Consider the following 21,165-nt stretch of genomic DNA (forward strand, 5'->3'; position numbering starts at 1 on the left):
ATGAATGGAATAAGCCAGCCACCAACTCAGCTGCTGTACAAAGGGGCCAGTCAATCCTGTAGGTGAAGATAGGCCTACAAATAGCACGTCAGCTGTGTGTGTGTGTGTGTGTGTGTGTGTGTGTGTGTGTGTGTGTGACAGTGATGAGGGCAGAGGGTGTAAAATACTATAAATTATGAAATAATTCCAGGACTGATAACACATCTAGCAAACTAACTCACTAGAGGCAGACCCAGACTAAATTAGGTTAAAAAAACAAACAAAACCTGTAAAATGATACGCCTGCAGAATGGCTTTCACATTTTCCAATTTCTCTTCCAATGCTTCTTGCTCATTGATCTCCACTGTTTGGTTGGGTTCTACATTGGCAATACATGCTTTCACCTGCAAGATATGCAGCAAATCAATCTTGGTACAAAGAGGTACACTACAACATCCCCGCCCTCACCCAACTGGATGAAAGCTAAATGCAAGGCACATGATATAATACATCAAGAAATGCTACAGTGGCCGGTCAGTTATTGCTATGAATTCACTGCAGAGGAAGAATCTCATGGGTCACAATGCCAGGAATCAGAAGTGGAGATTGTACAGGTCTGAAGAACAATTCGATTTTTGATGGGAATGGACAGGACTGAGAGAGCAGCAAGAAAAGGTTGTGTGGAAAGTCTAGGCTAAGCACAGGGTGGACAAAACAGGTGGCTGTGAAGAGGCAAGGCTGGGTAAGTTGTGCTTGGACAGTGTGGGGTTTCAAGTGCCAGGGCTCCAAGGCTTACGCTGCTAGCTATGGCCCAGCAGAAGGTACCAGGCTGACCCGCCCTCTGAGAACAACTATGCAAGCTGGATAAAATACCAAAAAGAAACAAGCAAGCAAAGAGAGCAAATGGTTTGAAGGCATTCCAGAAGGATCCAAATAGCCAGGATTGGAGAGTACTGACAAATGCTCTGAGCTGGCTTCCCTGCAGCCTCTGGCCTCAGAGCATTTCCTTATTCATATGCAAGGCACACTGGGCCACATAGAAAGGCATAAACTAGACTCCGCAGCAGTCTCATCCGGAACAAACACTGGACATTAATGGTATCAAAGCAGACTTTCTACGGGCCAAGATTCCATAGAAACGGGAACTCAACGTTCTGCTTGCAATCTTCCCTCCCGGCATTTGCTAATTCCTAAGCTGCACAGGTGTGACTGGGGACTGAGAAACCAAACGGAAAGAAGCTGCTAAAGGGGAAAAAGCCAAGCAGAGATTTTGCTAGAACAAAATGTGGATTTCAGGGCCTGCCAGGGAACAGGAGCCTTAATAGACCCATCTCCAACACACTCCCAAACTTTCAACTGAAGGTCCTAAAAAAAGCTAAGCCCTAGGAGTAAGGGAAACCGGAAATAGACCACCTCAACTGAATAAAGGTGATGTGCCCATACACGATCTACTTGCCAGAAAAACACTAAAATTTCCTCTGGAGGAAGATAACATACTCAGAACCCATATATTTTTCCTTCTTTCTTTCTTTTTTCCAGACAGAGTTTTGCTGTTACCCAGGCTGGAGTGCAATGGCACAATCTCGGCTCACTGCAACCTCCGCCTCCCGGGTTCAAGCCATTCTCCTCCCTCAGCCTCCCGAGTAGCTGGGATTACAGGTGTGCGCCACCACGCCTCGCTAATTTTTGTATTTTTAGTAGAGACAGGGTTTCACCATGTTGGCCAGACAGGTCTTGAACTCCTGACGTTAGATGATCCACCCGCCTTGGCCTCCCAAAGTGTTGGGATTACAGGCGTGAGCCACAGCACCTGACCTCCGTATATTTTTTCATACACAATACTCATCATTGAATTAAAAAAAAAAAAAAAAAAAAAAAACTACAGGCATACCAGGAAAGAGAAACAGATGACTGAAAGCCAAGAGGAAAAAGAAGACAACAGAACGGATGCCAAGGGATTCAGCTATTTGAATAATGGGGCATGGCCATTAAAACAGGCTGAAAGATGGAAACCCAGACCAAAGAGCTGGAATCTATACAGAAAAGAATGAGACAGAAATCTTAGAACCAAAAAAATACAGTAACTCAAATTAGAATTTTAATAGATTTAAAAGCCAACTAGACAAATAAGATCTTACGTGGAGTGGAAAATAGGCATATTTTCATATCCAGATTAAAGCACAGAGAAAAAAATAAGATTAGAAAATTACTAAGACATAGGTCACAGAAAACAAAAACAAAAACACCCATACATGGGAGCCCCAGAAATAGAGAAAAACTGAGAAGATGCACTATTTAAAGAGATATTGGCCAATGTTGTAAAATAGATGAAAAACATCAATTAAAGAAGCTTTACAAGCACCAAACAGGATAAAAAAAAAAATCATGCTTAGCCACATTGATCTAAAATTGCTAAAAACCAAAGACAAAGAAAATCTTAAGCCCGAAGAAAAAGACATATTATATTCACAAACAGAAGATTAACACCTGACTAATAAGGCCAAAACTTCACACCTGACAAGATACTATGGCCCTAGAACACAACAGAATGATATAAAGTTTGAAAGAAAATAAATTCTAATATCTAATTATATACTCACCAAATATACTCTTAAAAAATAAAAAACATAGTGAAATAAAGATGTCTTCAGACAAACAAATATGGAGATTTTACTGCCAGCAATACCAAAAGAAGTACCAAAAGGAGCTACTTAACTGAAAGAAAATAATCGCAGATGGAAATGTGAAAATGAAGAGCACTGAAAGGGTAAATATATGTCTAACGCTAAAGGAATGTTGACTATACGTGACAAATAAGACAATAAAATACTATGGTAGATTGAGATCCAAATAGATCAGTAATCACATTAAAAGTTCATGGACTTGCCAGGCGCGGTGGCTCACACCTGTAATTCCAGCACTTTGGGAGGCCAAAGCGGGCAGATCATGAGGTCAGGAGTTCGAGACCAGACTGGCCAACATGGTGAAACCCCGTCTCTACTAAAAATACAAAAAAATTGGCCGGGCGCAGTGGCTCACGCCTGTAATCCCAGCATTTTAGGAGGCCGAGGCAGGTGGATCACGAGGTCAGGAGATCAAGCCCATCCTGGCTAACATGGTAAAACCCCGTCTCTACTAAAAATACAAAAAATTAGCTGGGCGTGGTGGCGGGCGCCTGTAGTCCCAGCTACTCAGGAGGCTGAGGCAGGAGAATGGCATGAACCCAGGAGGCGGAGCTTGCAGTGAGCCAAGACCGCACCACTGCACTCCAGCCTGGGCAACAGAGCGAGACTCCGTCTCAAAAACAAAAAACAAAAAACAAAAAAGTAGCTGGGTGTGGTGGCGGGCACCTGTAATCCCAGCTACTCAGGAGGCTGAGGCAGGAGAATCACTTGAATCAGGAGGCAGAGGTTGCAGTGAGCTGAGATAGTGCCACTGCACTCCAGCCTGGGTGACAGAGCGAGGCTCCGTCTCAAAAAAAAAAAAAAAAAAAAAAATTCATGGACTAAATACTCCAATTAAAAGACAAACATTGGCCAGGCATAGTGGCTCACACCTATAATCCCAGCACTTTGGCAGGCCAGGACCGGCAGATCACTTGAGGCCAGGAGTTCAAGACCAGCCTGGCCAACATGGCGAAACCCTTGTCTCTACTAAAAATACAAAAATTAGCCAGGCGTGGTGGTGCACGTCTGTAATCCCACCTACTTGGGAGGCTGAGGCATGAGAATCACTTGAAGCCAGGAGGCAGAAATTGCAGTGAGCTGAGATCTCGCCACTGCACTCCAGCCTGGGCGACAGAGTGAGACTCTGTCTCAAAAAAAAATAACAATAATAAATAATAATAATAGACAACAATTGTCAAGATGGATTAAAAATATCTAGCTATATGCTATTTACAAGAAGACTACCTTAAACGTAAGGTCATTTAAAGATTGGAAGCAGAAAGACAGAAAAAACTTACCCTGCAGGCTGGGTGCGGTGGCTCACACCTGTAATCCCAGCACTGTGGGAGGCCGAGGTGGGCAGATCACCTGAGGTCAGGAGTTCGAGACCAGCCTGGCCAACGTGGTGAAACCCCACCTCTACTAAAAATACAAAAATTAGCTGAGCGTGGTGGCGAGCACCTCTAGTCCCAGCTACTTGGGAGGCTGAGGAATGAGAATCGCTTGAACCCGGGAGGCAGAGGTTCCAGTGAGCCGAGATGGCACCATTGCACTCCAGCCTGGGCGACAAGAGCAAAACTCCATCTCAAAAAAATAAATAAAATAAAATAAAGAAACCTTAACCTGCAAACGTTAACCAAAAAAGTTACTATTGTACTAGGATTCATCAAAGTAAATTTTTTTTTAATTTTTAATTTTGTTTTAAAGATGAGGGGCTCTCACTATGCTGCCCAGGCTGATCTCAAACTCCTAGGCTCAAGAGATCCTCTCACCCTAGTCTCACAAACGGCTGGGATTACAGGCGTGAGCCACCACACCCGGCCAATATCAAAATAGATTTTAAGGCAAGAAGTTTAATTAAATTAAAAGGAATATTTCATAATTTAAAAAAGTCAACTAAATCAGGAAGATACAGTAGTCCTAAATTTGTTGCCACCCAATATATACAGAAACATAGAATAAAAGGGGAAAAATTCATCTACAATCACAGTGGGAGATTTTAAAAAATCTATTTCAGTAATAAAACAAGTAGACAAGTAAATCAATAAGAATGTAAGTTTTTTGTTTTTTTTTTTTTTTTTTGAGACAGAGTTTCACTCTGTTGCCCAGGCTGGAGTAGAGTAACATGATCTCGGCTCACTGTAACCCCTGCCTCCCAGGTTCAAGTCATTCTCCTGCCTCAGCCTCCCAAGTAGCTGGGATTACAGGTATGTGCCACCACACCCAGCTAAGGATGTAAGATATTTAAACAACATGATGAACACACTAGGCCTATTTGATATATATAGAATATAAGAGCCAACAAATGCAAAGTCCACATTTAATGCACATGGAATATTTACAAAAACTGACCACATGCTGAGTCATTCGCTGACCATATGGAATTAAGCTATAAATTAGTAACTTAAAAAAAAAACCAAATACCCAAATTTTTGGAAATTAATTAGTACACTTATAAAACAAACCCACGGGCCAAAGAAGATAACACAATGGAAATTAACAATATTTGAATTGAAATGATAATGAAAATATATCAAAACTTGTGGGGTATAAAAGGAAAAAACAATACAAAAAACAAAAAAGAAAAAATACAAACAAAAAAAGAAAAAGAAAAAGAAAAACTTGTGGGACACATTTAAACCTGTGGTTAGAGGGAAAATTTTTAACTTTAAATGTATTTAAGAGAAAAGAAGACTAAAAGATATCAATAAAGTATTCGTCTCAAGAAGCTAAAGGAACAACTAAAATTCAGAGAGTAATGGAAGAAAATAATAATGAGCAGAAATCAATGAAAATACAAAACAAATGAACGAGAGAAAATCAGCAAAGCCAAAAGTTGGTTCTTTGAAAAAAGGCACAAAAGTGATAAAACACACCAAGACTGATCGAGGAGACAGAAATGGAGTGAGAGCAAGCACAAATGACCAATATCAGAATAAAAAATGAGACATCATCACTGATCCATCCTAGTCACAAGACAGTAGGTTGTTTTAAAAAAATTTCAAACTTTAAATGTGAGAGTTTACATAAAATGAACAAACTGCAAAATGCAACATACCAAAAGTGACCCAAGAAGAAACAGGAAATCTGAACAGCTTATGCTGATCAAAGAAATTGGATCGGAAATTAAAACCTTCCCACAGAGAAGGCCCAAAGAGCTTCACCGGGGAATTCCTCATCAAAATGTAAGAAAAAATAACACCAATTTTATCTAAAGTCTTTCAAAGAATAGAAAAAAAAAAAAGGAAAATGTCTCAACCTGCTTTCTGAGAGCAGCATAAGACTTGATGCCAAAACCTGACAAAGTTACCACAAAAAAAATCATAGGGCAGTCTCTCTCATGAATTTAGATGCAAAAGTTCTAATAACTAATATCAGCAAGTCAGATTTAGCATTATATTAAAAAGATGATACATCAAACCAAATTAGGTTTACTATGAGAATGTGAGGGCAATTTATCATTTAAACAGCAATCAATATATACCACAAATTAATAAAATAAGGGAGAAAACATATGATTCCCTTAATATATGCAGTAAAAATATTTGAGAAAATTTAATATCATAATATCATGATTAAAACTCTTCACAAACTATAAATAAAAGAGCCAGGTGGCTCTTTCATTACCTGGCCAGGCGCAGCGGCTCACGCCTGTAATCCCAGCACTTTGGGAGGCTGAGGCGGGTGGATAACCTGAGGTCAGGAGTTCGAGACTAGCCTGGCCAACAATAGAGAAACCCCGTCTCTACTAAAAATACAAAAATTAGCCGGGCACATGCCTGTAATCCCAGCTACTCGGGAGGCTGAGGCAGAAGAATCTCTTGAACCCAGGAGGTGGAGGGTGCCGGATCGTGCCACTGCACTCCTGCCTGGGCAACAAAGTGAGACTCTGTCTCAAAAACAAAAAAATAAAAATAAATAAAAAAATAAAATACCTGGAAAAAATCAGCATGATCTTAAGTTAGACAAAGATTTATTAAACAAGAAACAAGGGCACTAAGAATAAAGTTTAATTACTAAATCAAACTTCATTAAAACAAAGATTTTCATCACAAGACACCATTAGAGAGTGAAAATACAAGCCACAGTCTAAGGAAGACTAATACAGATACCCAACAACAAAGAACTCACTCAAAATATGTAAAGATTTCTACAATTTAATAGATGGACAACCTAATAAAAATTTCACAAAGGCCTTGAATAAAGCACACTTCGCAACAGAAGATTTTCAAATGTTCAATACAGGGACTCACCATCACTGGTTATGAAGCAAATGCAAATTCAATCCAAAATGAGATATTATTACACTCCCACCAGAATGACAAATTTTTAAAACTGACAATAGCAAGTATTGGTAAAAATGCAAGACAATGGAATTTAACACTATTGCTGGGAATGTAAAACTGGTACAATCACTTTCAAAAACTGCCAGAATTTACTAAACCTAACATGCATATCCTATGAACCAACAATTCTACTAGGCATATACCCAATATGTAAGTGTATATTTTTATATCAAAGGACAGAAACACACAAAATGTTAACAGCAGCAGCATTCATAATTGTCCCAAAGTGAAATAACCCCAATAACCCAAATGTCATCACAGTAGAATGGGTAAATAAATGTAGTATACTCATAAAATAGAATTGCTATTTAGCAATTAAAAAAATGAGCACTATAAGCAGAGTGTAGGTGAATCTCACAGTCAGAACATTCAGCAAAAGAAGCCAGACATAAGAGTTTGTACTTTTTAAGCTATAAATTAGCTTTTTAACATTTATATAAAGTTCAAAATCAGGTAAAACCTATGTATGGTGACAGAAATCAGAATAGTGGGTACCTTAAGAGAAGACTAGGAAGAGGCAAACTGGAGGCTTCTGGGGTATTGGTAATGCTCTATACTTTAATCTCTGTCATAGTGCACTTCATATATATTACACTTTAATTTAAAAAAAAAGAACGGAAGAAGGGAGGAAGGAAGAGAGGTACAGGTGGAAAAGGAAGAGGGGGAGGAAGGCTGATATCCCAGGGGCAATGAAGGGTTGTTGACGGCTTTTGAGCAGAGCAATGGTGCGGTGTTACATGAAGCATTTTCTTGGCTGTGCAGGATTTATTGGAAAAGCAGAAATACTAGAAGATGCACCAACTGGCAGACTACTGTCATAATCCTGATATCCAAATCACCTGATATTTACTCCATATATGACTAATATTTGAGCTGTGGCAATGGAGGAAGGACAAAGGCAATATAAAAGAAAAATCTGATAGGTCTTGCTGACTGAACCTAGGCTAGAGAGAAAACTGAAAAAAGGGAAGGGTCAAGCTCCCTAGGAGGTTGAGTCTGGATGACAGATGTCAAAAATGACACAAGTATCAACAACTCAAGGCAGGCCACTTCAAGTATTGGTAAAAATGCAAAACAAGGGAAATCTTATACAACTATTGCTGGGAATATAAAACTAGTACAATCACTTTCAAAAACTGGCAGTATTTACTAAACCTAATATACATATCCTATGACTCAGCAATTCTACCAGGCATATACCCAATATGTATATGATTGAGGTAACAAACTTAGGTGTTTATTAGGGCAGGTTAAGAACCTGTCAGGAAGAACTTGCCTGGCTTACCAGTAGTGCCTGACAATGTTAGGTGAGGGGGTGGAGCCAAGATGGCCGAATAGGAACAGCCCCAGTCTACAGCTCCCAGCGTGAGCGACGCAGAAGACGGGTGATTTCTGCATTTCCAACTGAGGTACCGGGTTCATCTCTCTGGGAAGTGTCGGACCGTGGGCGCAGGACAGTGGGTGCAGCACACCGAGTGTGAGCCAAAGCAGGGCGAGGCATCGCCTCACCCAGGAAGCGCAAGGGGTCAGGGAATTCCCTTTCCTAGTCAAAGACAGGGGTGACAGACGGCACCTGGAAAATAGGGTCACTCCCACCCTAATACTGCGCTTTTCCAACTGTCTTAGCAAACGGCACACCAGGAGATTATATCCCGCGCCTGGCTCAGAGGGTCCTACGCCCAAAGAGCCTGCTCATTGCTAGCACAAAACAGGCTGAGATCAAACTGCAAGGCAGCAGCAAGGCTGGGGGAGGGGCGCCCACCCTTGCCGAGGCTTGAGTAGGTAAACAAAGCGGCCTGGAAGCTCGAACTGGGTGGAGCCCACTGCAGCTCAAGGAGGCCTGCCTGCCTCTGTAGACTCCACCTCTGAGGGCAGGGCATAGCCAAACAAAAGGCAGCAGAAAACTCTGCAGACTTAAATGTCCCTGTCTGATAGCTTTGAAGAGAGTAGTGGTTCTCCCAGCACGCAGCTGGAGGTCTGAGAACGGACAGACTGCCTCCTCAAGTGGGTCCCTGACCCCCGAGTAGCCTAACTGGGAGGCACCCCCCAGTAGGGGCAGACTGACACCTCACACAGCTGGGTACTCCTCTGAGACAAAACTTCCAGAGGAACGATCAGGCAGCAGCATTTGCTGTTCACCAACATTCGCTGCTCTGCAACCTCCGCTGCTGATACCCAGGCAAACAGCGTCTGGAGTGGACCTCCAGCAAAATCCAACAGACCTGCAGCTGAGAGTCCTGACTGTTAGAAGGAAAACTAACAAACAGAAAGGACATCCACACCAAAACCCCATCTGTACGTCACTATCATCAAAGACCAAAGGTAGATAAAACCACAAAGATGGGGAAAAAACAGAGCAGAAAAACTGGAAACTCTAAAAATCAGAGCGCCTCTCCTCCTCCAAAGGAACGCAGCTCCTCACCAGCAATGGAACAAAGCTGGACAGAGAATGACTTTGACGAGTTGAGAGAAGAAGGCTTCAGACAATCAAACTACTCCGAGCTAAAGGAGGAAGTTCGAACCCATGGCAAAGAAGTTAAAAACCTTGAAAAAAATTACACGAATGGCTAACTAGAATAACCAATGCAGAGAAGTCCTTAAAGGACCTGATGGAGCTGAAAACCATGGCGCAAGACCCACGTGACGAATGCACAAGCCTCAGTAGCCGATTCGATCAACTGGAAGAAAGGGTATCAGTGATGAAAGATGAAATGAATGAAATGAAGCAAGAAAAGAAGTTTAGAGAAAAAAGAATAAAAAGAAACGAACAAAGCCTCCAAGAAATATGGGACTATGCGAAAAGACCAAATCTACGTCTGATAGGTGTACCTGAAAGTGATGGGGAGAATGGAACCAAGTTGGAAAACACTCTGCAGGATATTATCCAGGAGAACTTCCCCAAACTAGTAAGGCAGGCCAATATTCACATTCAGGAACTACGGAGAACGCCACAAAGATACTCCTTGAGAAGAGCAACCCCAAGACACATAATTGTCAGATTCACCAAAGTTGAAATGCAGGAAAAAATGTTAAGGGCAGCCAGAGAGAAAGGTCGGGTTACCCACAAAGGGAAGCCCATCAGACTAACAGCTGATCTCTCGGCACAAACTCTACAAGTCAGAAGAGAGTGGGGGCCAATGTTCAACATTCTTAAAGAAAAGAATTCTCAACCCAGAATTTCATATCCAGCCAAACTAAGCTTCATAAGTGAAGGAGAAATAAAATCCTTTACAGAAAAGCAAATGCTGAGAGATTTTGTCACCACCAGGCCTGCCCTAAAAGAGCTCCTGAAGGAAGTGCTAAACATGGAAAGGAACAACCGGTACCAGCCACTGCAAAAACATGCCAAATTGTAAAGACCAGCAATGCTATGAAGAAACTGCATGAATTAATGGGCAAAATAACCAGCTAACATCATAATGACAGGATCAAATTCACACATAACAATATTAACCTTAAATGTAAATAGACTAAATGCTCCAATTAAAAGACACAGACTGGCAAACTGGATAGTCAAGACCCATCAGTGTGCTGTATTCAGGAGACCCATCTCACGTGCAGAGACACACTTAGGCTCAAAATAAAGGGAATGAGGAAGATCTACCAAGCAAATGGAAAACAAAAAAAAAGCAGGGGTTGCAATCCTAGTCTCTGACAAAACAGACTTTCAACCAACAAAGATCAAAAGAGACAAAGAAGACCATTACATAATGGTAAAGGGATCAATTCAACGAGAAGAGCTAACTATCCTAAATATATATGCACCCAATACAGGAGCACCCAGACTCATAAAGCAAGTCCTTAGAGACCTACAAAGAGACTTAGACTCCCACACAGTAATAATGGGAGACTTTAACACCCCACCATCAACATTAGACAGATCAACGAGACAGAAAGTTAACAAGGATATCCAGGAACTGAACTCAGCTCTGCACCAAGCGGACCTAACAGACATCTACAGAACTCTCCACCCCAAATCAACAGAATATACATTTTTTTCAGCACCACACCACACCTATTCCAAAATTGACCACATAGTTGGAAGTAAAGCACTCCTCGGCAAATGTAAAAGAACAGAAATTATAACAAACTGTCTCTCAGACCACAGTGCAATCAAACTACAACTCAGGATTAAGAAATTCACTCAAAACAACTCAACTACATGGAAACTGAACAACCTGTTCCTGAATGACTACTGGGTACATAACGAAATGAAGGCAGAAATAAAGATGTTCTTTGAAACCAACGAGAACAAAGACACAACATACCAGAATCTTTGGGACACATTCAAAGCAGTGTGTAGACGGAAATTTATAGCACTAAATGCCTACAAGAGAAAGGAAAGATCTAAAATTGACACCCTAACATCACAATTAAAAGAACTAGAGAAGCAACAGCAAACACATTCAAAAGCTAGCAGAAGGCAAGAAATAACTAAGATCAGAGCAGAACTGAAGGAAATAGAGACACAAAAAACCCTTCAAAAAGTCAATGAATGCAGGAGCTGGTTTTTTGAAAAGATCAACAAAATTGATAGACCGCTAGCAAGACTAATAAAGAAGAAAGGAGAGAAGAATCAAATAGATGCAATAAAAAATGATAAAGGGGATATCACCACCGATCCCACAGAAATACAAACTACCATCAGAGAATACTATAAACACCTCTACGCAAATAAACTAGAAAATCTAGAAGAAATGGATAAATTCCTGGACGCATACATTCTCCCAAGACTAAACCAGGAAGAAGTTGAACCTCTGAATAGACCAATAACAGGCTCTGAAATTGAGGCAATAATTAATAGCCTACCAACCAAAAAAAGTCCAAGACCAGATAGATTCACAGCCAAATTCTACCAGAGGTATAAGGAAGAGCTGGTACCATTCCTTCTGAAACTATTCCAATCAATAGAAAAAGAGGGAATCCTCCCTAACTCATTTTATGAGGCCAGCATCATCCTGATACCAAAGCCTGGCAGAGACAGAACCAAAAAAGAGAATTTTAGACCAATAACCCTGATGAACATCGATGCAAAAATCCTCAATAAAATACTGGCAACCCAAATCCAGCAGCACATCAAAAAGCTTATCCACCATGATCAAGTGGGCTTCATCCCTGGGATGCAAGGCTGGTTCAACATACACAAATCAATAAACGTAATCCAGCATATAAACAGAACCAAAGACAAAAACCACATGATTATCTCGATAGATGCAGAAAAGGCCTTTGACAAAATTCAACAACCCTTCATGCTAAAAACTCTCAATAAATTAGTTATTGATGGGACGTATCTCAAAATAATAAGAGCTATCTATGACAAACCCACAGCCAATATCACACTGAATGGGCAAAAACTGGAAGCATTCCCTTTGAAAACTGGCACAAGACAGAGATGCCCTCTCTCACCACTCCTATTCAACATAGTGTTGGAAGTTCTGGCCAGGGCAATCAGGCAGGAGAAGGAAATAAAGGGTATTCAATTAGGAAAAGAGGAAGTCAAATTGTCCCTGTTTGCAGATGACATGATTGTATATCTAGAAAACCCCATTGTCTCAGCCCAAAATCTCCTTAAGCTGATAGGCAACTTCAGCAAAGTCTCAGGATACAAAATCAATGTGCAAAAATCACAAGCATTCTTATACACCAATAACAAACAAACAGAGAGCCAAATCATGAGTGAACTCCCACTCACAACTGCTACAAAGAGAATAAAATACCCAGGAATCCAACTTACAAGGGATGTGAAGGACCTCTTCAAGGACAACTACAAACCACTAATCAACGAAATAAAAGAGGACACAAACAAATGGGAGAACATTCCATGCTCATGGATAGGAAGAATCAATATTGTGAAAATGGCCATACTGCCCAAGCTAATTTATGGATTCAATGCCATCCCCATCAAGCTACCAATGACTTTCTTCACAGAATTGGAAAAAACTACTTTAAAGTTCATATGGAACCAAAAAAGAGCCCCCATTGCCAAGACAATCCTAAGCCAAAAGAACAAAGCTGGAGGCATCACGCTACCTGACTTCAAACTATACTACAAGGCTACAGTAACCAAAACAGCATGGTACTGGTACCAAAACAGAGATACAGACCAATGGAACAGAACAGAAGCCTCAGAAATAATGCCGCATATCTACAACTATCTGATCTTTGACAAACCTGACAAAAACAAGAAATGGAGAAGGATTCCCTATTTAATAAATGGTGCTGGGAAAACTGGCTAGCCATATGCAGAAAGCTGAAACTGGATCCCTTCCTTACACCTTACACAAAAATTAATTCAACATGGATTAAAGACTTAAAAGTTAGACCTAAAACCATAAAAATCCTAGAAGAAAACCTAGGCAATACCATTCAGGACATAGGCATGGGCAAGGACTTCATGTCTAAAACACCAAAAGCAATGGCAACAAAAGCCAAAATTGACAAACGGGATCTAACTAAACTAAAGAGCTTCTGCACAGCAAAAGAAACTACCATTAGAGTGAACAGGCAACCTACAGAATGGGAGAAAATTTTTCCAATCTACTCATCTGACAAAGGGCTTATATCCAGAATCTACAATGAACTCAAACAAATGTACAAGAAAGAAACAAACAACCCCATCAAAAAGTGGGCAAAGGATATGAACAGACACTTCTCAAAAGAAGACATTTCTGCAGCCAAAAGACACATGAAAAAATGCTCATCATCACTGGCCATCAGAGAAATGCAAATCAAAGCCACAATGAGATACCATCTCATACCAGTTAGAATGGCGATCATTAAAAAGTCAGGAAACAACAGGTGCTGGAGAGGATGTGGAGAAATAGGAACACTTTTACACTGTTGGTGGGACTGTAAACTAGTTCAACCATTGTGGAAGTCAGTGTGGCGATTCCTCAGGGATCTAGAACTAGAAATACCATTTGACCCAGCCATCCCATTACTGGGTATATACCCAAAGGATTATAAAACATGCTGCTATAAAGACACATGCACACGTATGTTTATTGCAGCACTATTCACAATAGCAAAGACTTGGAACCAACCCAAATGTCCAACAATGATAGACTGGATTAAGAAAATGTGGCACATATACACCATGGAATATTATGCAGCCATAAAAAAGGATGAGTTCATGTCCTTTGTGGGGACATGGATGAAGCTGGAAACCATCATTCTCAGCAAACTATCGCAAGGACAAAAAACCAAACACTGCATGTTCTCACTCATAGGTGGGAATTGAACAATGAGAACACATGGACACAGGAAGGGGAGCATCACACACCGGGGCCTGTTGTGGGGTGGGGGGAGGGGGGAGGGATAACATTAGGAGATATACCTAATGTTAAATGAAGAGTTAATGGGTGCAGCACACCAACATGGCACATGTATACATATGTAACAAACCTACACGTTGTGCACATGTACCCTAAAACTTAAAGTATAATAAAAAAATAAAAATAAAAAAATGTTAGGTGATATTCACTGTAACTCTACCAGATTTTTGTTTTTTTGAGACGGAGTCTTGCTCTGTTTCCCAGGCTGGAGTGCAGTGGCTCGATCTGAGCTCACTGCAACCTCCGCCTCCCAGGTGCAATTCGTGCCTCAGCCTTCTGAGTAGCTGGGATTACAGGCGCCTGCCTCCACGCCCGGCTAATTTTTGTATTTCTAGTAGAGATGGGGTTTCGCCATGTTGGCCAGGCTGGTCTCAAACGCCTGACCACAGGCGATAGGCCTGCCTCGCCTTTCAAAGTGCTGGGATTACAGGCATGAGCCACCGTGCCTGGCCAAACTCTACAGGTTTGATCATTTGAGGGATCAAGGACTGCAATCAATCCAGTAAGATCACAAGTAAAACACATTATAAAAAATGGCCAATTCACCAATTCCCAAATCACGTTTGTTCATTATACTCTAAAGGAACTGCTGATACCACCCTTCTACTCACGCTGGCTCGCCGGTGCCGCACCGCAGCCCTCAGCTCATCTCGCAGACGCCTGAGTTTATGAATCTTGGTTCCAAGAGCACCTTCCTGGGCCTGCACGCTCTGCAGCTCTTCAGACTGTTTATGGGATCTGCTCACTTGGGTCTCTAGCCTTTCCAAGTGAGCTAAAACACCTAAGGAGAGTAAAAGGAGAATTTTACAAGAAGCTGAGGATTTCTCACTGTGGCAACAGGAAGCATCTCAGGGAAGAACAGGTGACTCTTCTTTTTTTTTTACCAGAACTTTGTGGCCAGCTAAATTGTTAGATATCTATCAATTTATAAAACCAGGGGAGCTAATAATTGAAATCAAAGATCATCAACCTCCTAGGTTGGAGAGTGACGTAAAACAGGATCCTCCTCAAAGACAGCCCGAGAGAGGATATGAACTATCACACGCTGATTAGGCAGCAGTGTCTTATCTAGGTCTGCAGTTTATCGCAAATCCACATCTCTAGTGTGTAAAGGATGATTCTCTAGCTTTACCACAGGCCGGAGAGAAGCCCTCTCACAGCCGAGGGCAGTGGCTCACACTTGTAATCTTAGCACTCTGGGGGGCCAAGGCGGGTGGATCACCTGAGGTCAGGAGTTCGAGACCAGCCTGGCCAAGATGGCAAAACCCCATCTCTACTAAAAATACAAAAAATTAGCCGGGCATGGTGGCGCATGCCTGTAATCCCAGCTACTCAGGAGGCTGAGGCAGGAGAATTGTTTGAATCCAGGAGGCGGAGGTTGCAGTGAGCCAAGATCGTGCCATTGCACTCCAGCCTGGGGGACAGAGCAAGACTGTCTCAAAAAAAAAAAAAAAAAAAGGAAGCCCCAGACTTTATTTAATCGAGCTTCTTAAGTACACCCAGCATCTATTTTGTAGGGTTCATATGGATAAACATATATGAAAACCTTAATCTTCTCTCCTTGCCTTGGGACGGAATCCAAAAACTTATCTCATTCACCTATCCAATTAAGACTAGAAACCTCTTATGGTTTTTATGGCTAATAAAACCATTAAAAAAAAGTATGTGAGATCAGGCCGGTTACGGTGGCTCATGCCTGTAATCCCAGCACTTTGGGAGGCCGAGGCGGGTGGATCACGAGGTCAGGACATCAAGACCATCCTGGCTAACACAGTGAAACCCCGTCTCTACCAAAAACACAAAAAATTAGCCGGGTGTGGTGGCGGGCACCTGTAGTCCCAGCTACTCAGGAGGCTGAGGCAGAAGAATGGCGTGAACCTGGGAGGCGGAGCTTGCAGTGAGCCGAGATCGTGCCACTGCACTCCAGCCTGGGCGACAGACTCCGTCTCAAAAAAAAAAAAAAAATTGTGTGAGATCAAATAGAAACAGACACGCACTATATGCAGAATTATCCTATTTTACTCATTGAGGCTTATCCCCTTGCTTTCTCAGAAACCCTAAATGATCAGTTACCCTTTTCTCTGCTGTGTTCATTTCCCTTCCACACACGCTCAAGTCTCAACTGTCTTCAAACACACACTCATATATACACACACACACACGCACACACACACAATTTCATACACTCACAGGCCTATTCTTGCCCACAAATCCCCTTCAGCTACTATCTCCCTTTTCTCCCCTTTCCTTTCCAGGAAAACTACTTAAAAGAGTTGTCCATGCAAGTTGAGTATCTGAACGTTTTGGGACTAGAGGTGTTTCAGATTTCGGAATTGGGAGTATTTGCATTACACTTACTGGCTGAACATCCCATATCTGAAAATCCAAAACTGGAAATAAGCATTTCCTTTGACCATCATGTCAGTGCTCAAAAAGCTTCAGATTTTGGAGTATTTCAGATTTTGGATTTTCAGTGCTCAACCTGTACTCACTTTCTCCATTTTCTTGCCTGTGACTCATACCTCAACCCACTTGAAACTCACTTCTGTTCCCATTATTTTACAAAACCACTCTAAGATCAACAGTGATATCCATGTTGCTGAACCCAAAGGACATTTTTCAAGCTCCCTTATCTCACCTCCCAGCACTATATGCTCCTACTGATCACCACCTTCACGAAACCCTCTTTTCCTCTGAATCTTAGCATAGCAGCCTGTTGGTATGCCTTGTTCAACAGATGTTTATTAAGCATCTATTTTGTGCCAAGTACTATTTCAGGCACTGGGAACACAGTGATGAACAAGAGACAAACAACCTGTTTTTGTGACACTTACATTTTACCTCTCTGACCCCACTTTCTGCTTTGAAGGCTCCTACTCTCCTCCTTGACCATTAAATGCTGAAATTTTCCAGAGCTCAGTCCTAAGACCTCTTCTTTCCAGAAGAAATCTCATCAGTACCCACAGCCTTAATGGCCATACATGTCGATGCCACACAAATATGTATCTCTAGCTTATACCTCTCTCCTGCTTCTTGAGAAAGCAGAATATCCACCTGCCTTCTCAGTGTATCTACTTGGAAGACTTACAAGAACCTGACAATCAACATGTCCACGACTGAATTCATCATCTCCCCTTCCAAACTCCTCCATGACTGGAACCATTATCCATCTATAGCTGTGTAAACCAGGTACTTTCTTCCTTACACCTTCTCCCTGACCCAGTCCCAGACCCTGACCCTGTTACCAGATCCTATTGAATATACATTCCTAGTATCTCTAAAATATTTCCATGTTCCCCATCTGCAATGCCACCATTGTAGTTCAAGCTACCACCATTTCTGGCCTATTACAAGTTTCCTAGGTGGCCCATACACTGAAGCCATATTTCAAAATCTAAACTGGATCGTGTCATCCAGCTGGCTAAAGCCTTTCGATGACTTCACACTGCCTACGAGGCCTACTGGCCTCTGGATCTCTCTTACCCTCATCAGTATCATGCTGCTCCTTCTCTAGGCACTTCCACACAGGCCTCCTCTCAGGCTCTCAAACCTGCCCAGCTTCTTTACTGACCTGATCCCCCAACCCCCAACACACACACCAAAGGCTGTGGAAGACCACAGCCGCCCCTTATCCACCTTCACCTGCAGCTACTCTAGCTCGTTAGCACTCAATGCAAGCAGCATTTCCTCAGGGAAACCTTTGTAGCACCTTCAGAACAAGGTCAGGTGCCAGCTCATAAGCTCTCAAAGATCCTTCTGAGACAATACTATAGTTTTTTTGTTTTTGTTTTTTAAATAAAAGAGATGAGGTCTCACTATGTTTCCCAGGCTGGTCTCAAACTCCTGAGCTCAAGCGATCCTCCCACCTCGGCTTCCCAAAGTGCTAGGATTACAGGCGTGAGCCACCGCACCCGGCCACTATAGTTTTAATTGTATATTCATTAGTGTGATTATTTGATTTGCTTATCTTTCCCACTGAACCTTAAAGTTCCAAAATCAGGGACCGTGCGTGTGCATTTGTGTTCACCCGTGGATCCCTTAACCCTAGCACGAAGTGTTTACACATGGTAAACACTCCGGAAATGGTTTTTTTTTTCTGAGACGAAATCTCACTCTGTTGCCCAAGCTGGAGTGCAGTGGCGCGATCTCAGCTCACTGCAACCTCTACCTCCCAGGTTCAAGCAATTCTCCTGCTTCAGCCTCCCAATTAGCTGGGACTACAGGCATGCACCACCATGCCCGGCTAATTTTTGTATTTTTAGTAGAGATGGGGTTTCACTATGTTAGCCAGACTGGTCTTGAACTCCTGACCTTGTGATCCACCCACTTTGGCCTCCCAAAGTGCTGGGATTACAGGTGTGAGCCACCGCGCCCGGCCAACACTCCGGAAATATTTACCAAAACACGGACAACCAGGCATGACACTCTTGGAGATTACATTCACTTGGCTCATGTCCACAGAAAAACCCACATGACCGCAATAATAATCGTGAGAAACCAAAATTCTAATTAAATAAATTAGTCCTAATAATTAGCACGTGATTAACTGCTTTATTCACAAATCTCTATTTATCCAACAACTATGTATTGAGAATTTACTATGGACCAAGGACCGTGCTGGAAGTTATTCATACTATGGTGGCAAAATGAAGTCCTTGTCCTCACGGAGCTTACAAAAATTAATGTCCAACCAGGAGGTGATCTGAAAAGCACGCACACATAGAATAATTTAGGGTGGTAGAGGAGACGCCTCACCAAATTCTACTTTATGGAAATTCTATATTACTAAAACAGTAGATATCAATATTCCCAAAGTTTCTGAGATAAGTAGGTGTTCAAAACAGTATCATGCTGCTCCTTCTCTAGGCACTTCCACACAGCCCTCCTCTCAGGCTCTCAAACCTGCCCAGCTTCTTTACCGACCTGATTCCCTCTACACCAAGGGGGTAGCGTTGTTGTTTAGCGTTGCTACTACAGAGAAGAGGGAGTGTATCTGCTGGGCCTGCTTTACCTTGGAAGTTATGATTGCATCTCATCCTAGCCAGTCAGCTTTGTCCCAAAAAAGGTCAAAATCCCTGCCTATTTGAATAAATCATCGGGTTGCAACTAAAATTCCATGTCCTTCCTTCTCAAATGAGTGGGGAGAATTCAAATAAGCAAAAAACTGAAATCAAACAGGCAGAGGGATAAAACCAGTATGGGTAACGGCTAAGTGTTTAAATATTGTTTTGGGTAGAGAATAAGGAGACTGGTCTAAGTCTCTTGATAATCCAAAACTTCCACCTCATCGCTTACTTTAACAGAAACGAAATAAGGCCTGGACTAGAGAACAGGTTACTCCTGAGTGTAGCATGTTTCCACTACATAAAGTCACCAAACTTATTTTTAGTCTTAAAGTAACAATAAATCTTACCCCATATACTTTTATTATCTAAAGTCTCAGCTTAAGTCATCTTAAGCTGAATATAGTTACTTCTCTGATATCAATGATAATGATGACCCAGAGAAAAATAGGATAACCAAATTCACTGACGCGCTCAGAAATTCTTTTTAAAACTGTAATTTAAGTTAGGTTTTATGGCAAGCTTTCCCAAAGTACTAACGTAGAACCCTTTGGATTTAGGCATCAGGCTTGAGTAAGTATTTCAAAGTTCTAAAAAGTATTAGTAGCAAAGAACATAAAGTCACACAAAACCAGAACTGTCCACAAATATTACTAGGCACTAAAGAAGGAAGCAACTTACTCCTGGACAGAAATTCAAACGCAAATCTCAGTTTTCAAAGGATTGACTGAGGACTAAGTAAAAGTAATAGTTTCGTAATTCTAAGCAACTCTAACAAGCATTCTTTAAACACCTTCTACATTTTAAGACACAAAGTATGTAAAGAATTAAGCCTTTCATTGAATATTTCCTATATATTAGACATGTGCTAAATGCTTCACTTGAAAAGTCTGAGTTAAATACTTTTCCACCACAAAAGAAATACTTTTTCCACAACCACAACTACAGTGCTATTTTCACCTCCATTTTCCAGATGAAGAAACAGAGGCAGAGAATAAAGTGACTTGCCTAAGGTCACAATATTTATCATGGCAGAGCCAACACTCAAAACCAGTTCTAGCCAACACTAAAGTCACTGCCCTACACTGGCCCTCCCTCAGGAGTAATGCATACATGGCCCAAAAAATCCGGGGAGAGGAAAGGGACCTCCCTGGCTAGAACCGCAGTTCAGAATATAAACACTGAGCATATGATGGATGCAACTTATCCGTTTCAAAAGGGGTGGGAGCCTAGAAACGAAGCCATTTTTCCTCCTCGAATAATCTTGGCTGCCCGTCCCTTTGTCTTCAATGTTAGTTCCTTTCACCATTCTGCTCCCAAACAGGCCAGGTCCCACGTCAGTTCCAGGAGGAAAGGGCTCTCTCAGCCTGCGGGTCATCTTTGGGCAGCAGCAGGAAGGAGGCGGCGACCCTCTGAATACCTCCTTTGGACTCGCCATCTGGACGTAAAGGGTTCGCCTGCTCCATCTCAGATTCCCAAGGGCCTTCCCATGAAGTTGTCTAGGCAACCGGTGATAGGGACTCCAATGTCCTTGCTAATAAAAGAAAAATGGCAACAGTCACATCACATCTAGTCCCATTCAAACCCAGACGGCAGGGCACACACCACTCAGGCACAACCCCTGGGCCGCGGATGACACAAATGTCACGGCTAGGATCCCCTTTCCTGAGCCGCCCGCCCTCTCCCATCGTCCGAGCCAGCAGAGTCCATGCCCACCCCCGCGCCCATCCCGCGGCCCCGGCGCGCTCCCGAGGCCCACGGCTACTCTGGTCCAGC

At 42.1% G+C, this 21,165-nt stretch overlaps 1 protein-coding gene across 3 annotated transcripts in view; it reads right to left on the reverse strand.

The window, feature by feature from the left end:
• The window catches only part of CENPO (centromere protein O), a 29,247-nt gene that overhangs the window by 7,625 nt on the left and 457 nt on the right, over positions 1-21,165 (reverse strand). For 2 of the 3 annotated variants that reach the window (XM_063790058.1, XM_003308960.5), the window contains exons 2-4: positions 20,810-20,923; positions 14,938-15,107; positions 267-384 (exon numbers count right to left, since the gene is read on the reverse strand). In XM_063790058.1, the coding sequence (XP_063646128.1) occupies positions 267-384; positions 14,938-15,107; positions 20,810-20,855 (334 nt within the window). In that variant the 5' untranslated portion in view covers positions 20,856-20,923. The remainder of the gene's footprint in view (positions 1-266; positions 385-14,937; positions 15,108-20,809; positions 20,924-21,165) is intronic. The other variant, XM_016948155.3, reaches the window with a different exon arrangement.

This window comes from Pan troglodytes, chromosome 12 (genome assembly GCF_028858775.2).
Source record: "Pan troglodytes isolate AG18354 chromosome 12, NHGRI_mPanTro3-v2.0_pri, whole genome shotgun sequence".
NCBI classification, from domain to species: Eukaryota; Metazoa; Chordata; class Mammalia; order Primates; family Hominidae; genus Pan; species Pan troglodytes.